The sequence below is a fragment of the Lithobates pipiens genome, unplaced genomic scaffold (genome assembly GCF_037356315.1).
Source record: "Lithobates pipiens isolate NorthernLeopardFrog02 unplaced genomic scaffold, aLitPip1_a1.2 Scaffold_3, whole genome shotgun sequence".
Taxonomy (NCBI): Eukaryota; Metazoa; Chordata; class Amphibia; order Anura; family Ranidae; genus Lithobates; species Lithobates pipiens.
In genome coordinates, this window is record NW_027507790.1 from 38,129,420 (window position 1) to 38,135,419 (window position 6,000).

The window sequence follows — 6,000 nt, forward strand, 5'->3', positions numbered from 1 at the left end:
CTAGAAATATAAGAAGCAGCCTATCACAACCAAGCATGGCAGACAGATCCCAGAATGCAATAGAAAATCCAATCCCTTCATGTCCAAGCGGGAGGAAAGGGAGAGAGAAAGAGATGGATGGAGGATGCACAGATGAAGGAGGAGGACAGCAAAGGGTGGAGAACGTGATGGGGAAATGGAGTGCGACGCTTCTCCAATACAATCACTGTGCTCACCTTGTGTAGTCTGCCAGCTCAATCCCCCGATGAACATTTTACTGCAAAGCCAAGAAAATGGAGAAAAAAATAAATAAATAAAAATCTGCAAAAACAAACAAAAGCCACGTGCTCTTCTATAAGAACACACAGTAGGAATACATACAGTACATATAAATAAATATTTAGATAGAGAGATACTGGAAGGTCATCAAACAAAGCGACATATCTAGCTGTAGCAAGAAACTTCAACAGCTCGTCTATGCCATAAGCTTATTACGGCCTTCAAATTCAATACCAATTTTCCAAGACAAATAGGAATTCAATTGTGTATAACGAATGTCAATGCAATTTATGTTTCTAAGATATATGCCCTTTCAGTCCATTGCCCCCACAATGTCATCCAACTACTGTGCAAGGTGATTTCAGCAAAAAAACACTTTAAACGAAGACAAAACTTTAAGAGACGTGTAAGGGTCACCATCTGGATTCACGGTACAATCAACTTTAGATTTCCCAACACTGTGTAATATGAGGACCTATCTCATCCTTCTAGTCAATTCGTATCCAATCAGGCAGGGCCTTACACTACATAGCTGTTGGTAGAGCTACAGAAGAGTATAATGTGTGGGGTGAGATAAATTGAGGCTTCAATATTTTTTTTTTAATAGTAACTAGCGCATTCATTTTTTAAGCACAAGAATTTTTATTAAAAATTAGATGATACAACAGGCAACCAGATGTGTGTTTTATGACCCAATCATCTAATACAAGTACAGAATAAAAAATAAAAAAACAGCAAAATAATGGATAATATATTGTTGCCACCGAGCCACCAAGTAACTCAATAAGAGTCCTAAAAAAAACATCATATATATTAATAAATACTAACCATACACTATATAGCCTAATTTAACAATCTATGTTAGATCTGCCATCAACTGTAGTGTAGGATACTACCCGATTGGATATAAATAGAAAGGATTGTTTTAGGTTTGTCTTCCGATTACATCGTTTTGGTAACTTTAAAGAACATTGTACAGAGCTTGTATAGTGAATGGCCAGCCTAACTCCGGCCCTAAACTCACAAACTGATTGCATGCTGTCCTTTAGACCTACCAACTACTATGAAGTACAAGATACTACCTGATTGGATACTAACGGAATGGATTGTTTTAGGTTTGTCCTTCGATAACATCATTTTGTATACTCTAAAGAAAATTGTTCAGAGCCTGCGTAGGGAATTGCCAGCTTAACTCATCACTTAAGCTCACATTGCAACTTTAGACCTACCAACATGTAGACCCACCACCTCTAGACCTATCAAACTTTAGACCTACCAACTTTAGACTTACCAACCTTTAGACCCACCAATTTTATACCTACCAAACTTTAGACCCACCACCTCTAAACCTATCAAACTTTAGACCTACCAACTTTAGACTTACCAACATTTAGACCCACAACCTTTAGACCTACCAATTTTTAGACCCACTACTTTTAAACATACCAACCTTTAGACCAACCACCTTGAGACCTACCAACCTTTAGACCTGCCAACCTTTAGACCCACCACCTTAAGACCCACCACATTTAGACCAACCACCTATAGATCTACCGAACTTTAGACCTGCCAACCTTTAGACCTACTACTTTTAGACTAACCATCTATAGACCCACCAACCTTTAGACTCTCCACTTTTAGACCTACAAACCTTTAGACCAACCACCTATAGATCTACCACCCTTTAGACCTACCAACCACTACATAGTACAAGAGCCTGCCTAATTTTATATAAACTGAATGGATGGTCGAGTTCGGTCCACCTATTAAAAGGATTTGGTAAATGTAAAGTTGATTGTGTGTCCAGATTGTATGGTGAGATGACAAGGTGCCCTTTAGGGATGCAGAAAGTTTGGAGTTGAGGTGATCCCCACGATGTATGAGAGATGGGGGTGATTTGGCTCCCTGGTTCAGGCTCCATAGTGGAGATCTCATGATGTGTGGACAGTTATTTCCAGCACATGGAATGTAAAATCTCAGATCTATGAAATTGGAGCAAAGCTCAAGTCATCAGACCCCTGATCCAGCCTATGGAATGTGTGGGTACCATGGATCCGGTAAGGGGGGGGGGGGGGCAGAAAGTGGTCCAGGGGACACGATGGTGACAAAGACACAGTGACTTCTCCCGATCGGTCAGAGAAAGTTCACCATGGGGGGGAGTCCAGCGACCTGGAACTCTCCATCCCTCACCTCCCCCCCTCCACCGACCGCCAGGCTCCCAATGTGCACCTACACACGGCCAGGCCCCCCTCCAAACTTGCACGGAGGCTGTGCCCAGGTACCTCCCCATCTGATGCCCTTGTGAAGCCCACCCTGGCATAAAAGAACATGGAGGGAAGGCGGCACATGGCCGAGGAGGGGGACGGAGCGCCTTACCAAGGATCGTGCGCAGAGTCCGGGGGCGACAGTCCGGGCTGGGGCGCTTCTGTCTCCATTCGGTCTCTGGCGGCTCCTGAGAACGGAGGCAGCTCCCGGGACAAGAGGATGGAAGGGGGTGTGTTCTCCCCGCCTACTCCCGCCCACCCACTGATCATCCGAAGACCTCACCGTGCCCAAGCTCCACCTCCCCGCCCCTCCTCTTGCCCTGGAACCCGCCCTGACACCTGCCCCCACTCCCCCCCCCCCCCCCCCACTGAGCCAGCTTGCCACTGACTGTCCCTAAAGCCACTGGAAATGCGGTGGGGGTGGGGAGGACATTCCACCCGGACCTGCATATAAAGCAATTACTGGGAATCAGAACGGCTATAAAAAGGATAACCTTCTCACCATGATGAGCGATCATCTACATAGGAAATCACAGGCATAGGCGGGAGGCACATATATGACATCACCTATTGATGGCAAACTAATGACAAGAAAATGGGTAGAGAGCTGTGCAAGATCAGGATGGTGTACACAGCACTCTGTCCTGGGGGGATGGCCACTGGGGGGTTCACTAAATCTGTACACTCACTGGGGGATTTACTAAATCTGGAGCAGCTGTCCATGGAAACCAATCAGCTTCTGGCTTCACATTGTTCACCTAAGCTTTGACAATGAAAGCTAGAAGCCGATTGGTTGCCATCAGTACACTCAACTAAATCTGGAGCAGCTGTCTATGGCAACCAATCAGCTTCTAGCTTCACATTGTTCAGCTAAGATTTGGCAATGAAAGCTAGAAGCTGATTGGTTGCCATACACAGCTGCCCCAGATTCTGGCTGCTCCAGTCTTAACTAAGGATGAGCTCAGGCACGTTCGCATGGTCCACGCGCAGAGCCCGACAGGAAGTAGGCGATTCGCTGCGCTAATCACGGGCAGTGAGACATTGCCCCGATGCGTAGCTGCGGAGATCGGGCAATGTCTCACTGCCTGTGATTAGCGCAGGGAATCGCCTACTTCCTGTCGGGCTCTGCGCGTGGACCATGCGAACGCGCCAACTTCCTGGCGGGCTCTGCACATGGACCATGCGAATACGCCTGAGCTCATCCTTAGTATTAACCACTTCAGATTTACCCCCCCCCCTTCATGACCAGGCTGTTTTCTTGCTTTATTTTAGCTGAATTGCGCAGTCGTGCGACAATACCCAAATAAAATGTATGTCCTCTTTTCCCCACAAATAGAGCTTTCTTTTGGTGGTCTTTGATCACCTCTGCGGTTTTATTTTTTTGCGCTATAAGCAAAAAAAGACTGACAATTTTGAAAAATATATGTATTTTTTGTACTTTCTGCTATAAAATATACCCAATAAAAAAAATGTAAAAAAAATCTAATTTCTTCAATATGTATTCTGCTGCATATTTTTGGTAAACAAAATCCCAATAAGCAAATATTGATTGGTTTGCACAAAAGTTATAGCGTCTACAAACTATGGGAAAGATTTATGGAATTTCTATTAATTATTTTTTTTTTTTTAAATATTCAAAAAAGATTACTGCGCTAATCTACTAAATAACACAAGTAAAGCCGCTACATATGAATGTGACAAAATTCCTAAATGTGAAAGAGCAAAAAAAATTTAGCGCTAAATAAAAAAAAGTCAAACTGTATAATAAAGTGCATAAATCACAAGTGATAATACCAAATATTATGTGAAAATATATGAAAAAACATCGGCATATGTCAACCGAACTAAAAAAACATGAGTCCGTGAGGAACTATACAGACATGAAATAGTCCAGAAAAAATCAAAAAAGAAGAAGAAAAAGTCTTACTATTAATGGTGTCAATCAGCGACTTATAGCAGGACTGTGACATTGCGGCGGACAAATTGGACGCTAAGTGATCACTGCTAAAAATATGCACTGTCACTATACTAATGACACTGGCTGGGAAGGGGTTAAGATCAGCGGCGATCAAAGGGTTAAATGTATGCATAATCTGTGCTTGGTTACTGTGTGGGAGGTGCTTGTACTATGGGAAGGCAGAGATCCTTGTTCCTGCTTTGTAGAAACACAGGATCCCTACCTTCCCTACTGACAGAATGGCAGTCTGGCTTATTTACGCCGTTCTGCTTGTGTCCCGAAATATCGTCGGGTCCCGGCAGACATTGAGTCCTCCGAACCTGCTGATTGGCTCTTGCTGTGTCCAATCACAATGGGAGCCGGTCACCTGTGGCACGCGTGCGCACCCCAGACCCAGGAGTGCAGGATAACATGCTAGGTAAGTGATCCTGCGCAGGAGAGCCGCCTTGCCGCCGTTTATATATCGGCAAATGGTTAAAGTGGAACTTTCATTTAAAAAATATTGCAAACAGGCAGGATTTTTAATACAGGAAAGACATATTGGGGTTGATTTACTAAAGGCAAATAAACTTTGCTTTACGAGAGAAATTGCACTTTGTAAGAGAATGTTCCCCAGAGCTTATTGAAGGAGGGTAAGCTCTGCTCACATCCATCATCCAATTGTATGTAGGCAAAATTGATTGTTTTTGTTTTCCTTGCTTGTGATTGGGTATTCTTTCCAAACGAATTTCCACCAGGTTCACTACACTCTGGGGAAGATTCTGTTACAAAGTGCTACTTTCCTTGCAAGGGGAACAGCCTGTTTGCGTTTAGTAAATCAATCCCACTATGTCTCTTCTGCATTAGTCCCCGTTCGCACGGCTGTGACTTGTCGTGAGATTTGACAGGTCAAACCAAGTCGCACCCTATTATCAGCAATGGAAGTGTGCAAATCAGTGCGACGCCGACTTTAGGGTGCCACACCCATTTGAAAAAGCAGTACTTTTGGCAATTTCAGGTGTGACTTGCATAAACATCTGTGCATGAAGTCGCACAGATGTCAGCCAAGTCGCACCTGAAGTCACGCTGACGTGCGCGTTTGAATTTGTGCAATTTCAAGTGAGGTCGCACAATTTCAAAGCTGCATTCAGTGTGAACCTAGACTTAAAGTGGTTCTAAAGGCAAAACATTTTTTACTCTAAAGTCTTACTAAACCTTGCCACAATGATGTTAACAACAAAGATTAGGATTCTGAGAGTCAAACTGATTAGAATTTACTAATAACAAGAATCCTACTGAGTGGCAAAACAAAAATAAATAAATAAATAAATAAATAAATAAATAAAGTCTTACTAAACCCAGGACCTCGCATTCACTATATCTGGTCTACCACAGTATACAGAACATGAAAATGCAATAGTTTTAGTAAATATAAATGGCTAAATACCTTTTCTCATCAGCAGTATATAGCAGTCTTTAGGTTTCTATCAGTGTCTTGTTAAAGCTTTTACAAGTTTTCATTCTACTTTGACTGCCCTATGA

General features: G+C 43.1%; 1 protein-coding gene across 8 annotated transcripts in view; it reads right to left on the reverse strand.

The window, feature by feature from the left end:
- The window catches only part of MSI1 (musashi RNA binding protein 1), a 54,405-nt gene extending 51,634 nt beyond the window's left edge, over positions 1 to 2,771 (reverse strand). For 5 of the 8 annotated variants that reach the window (XM_077461463.1, XM_077461462.1, XM_077461460.1 and 2 more), the window contains exons 1-2: positions 2,635 to 2,771; positions 216 to 256 (exon numbers count right to left, since the gene is read on the reverse strand). In XM_077461463.1, coding sequence (XP_077317589.1) covers positions 216 to 256; positions 2,635 to 2,693 — 100 coding nt within the window. In that variant the 5' untranslated portion in view covers positions 2,694 to 2,771. Of the gene's footprint in view, positions 1 to 215; positions 257 to 2,634 lie in introns of those variants that run through there. The other 3 variants (XM_077461459.1, XM_077461457.1, XM_077461456.1) reach the window with 1 other exon arrangement.
- Positions 2,772 to 6,000: the final 3,229 nt, after the last annotated feature.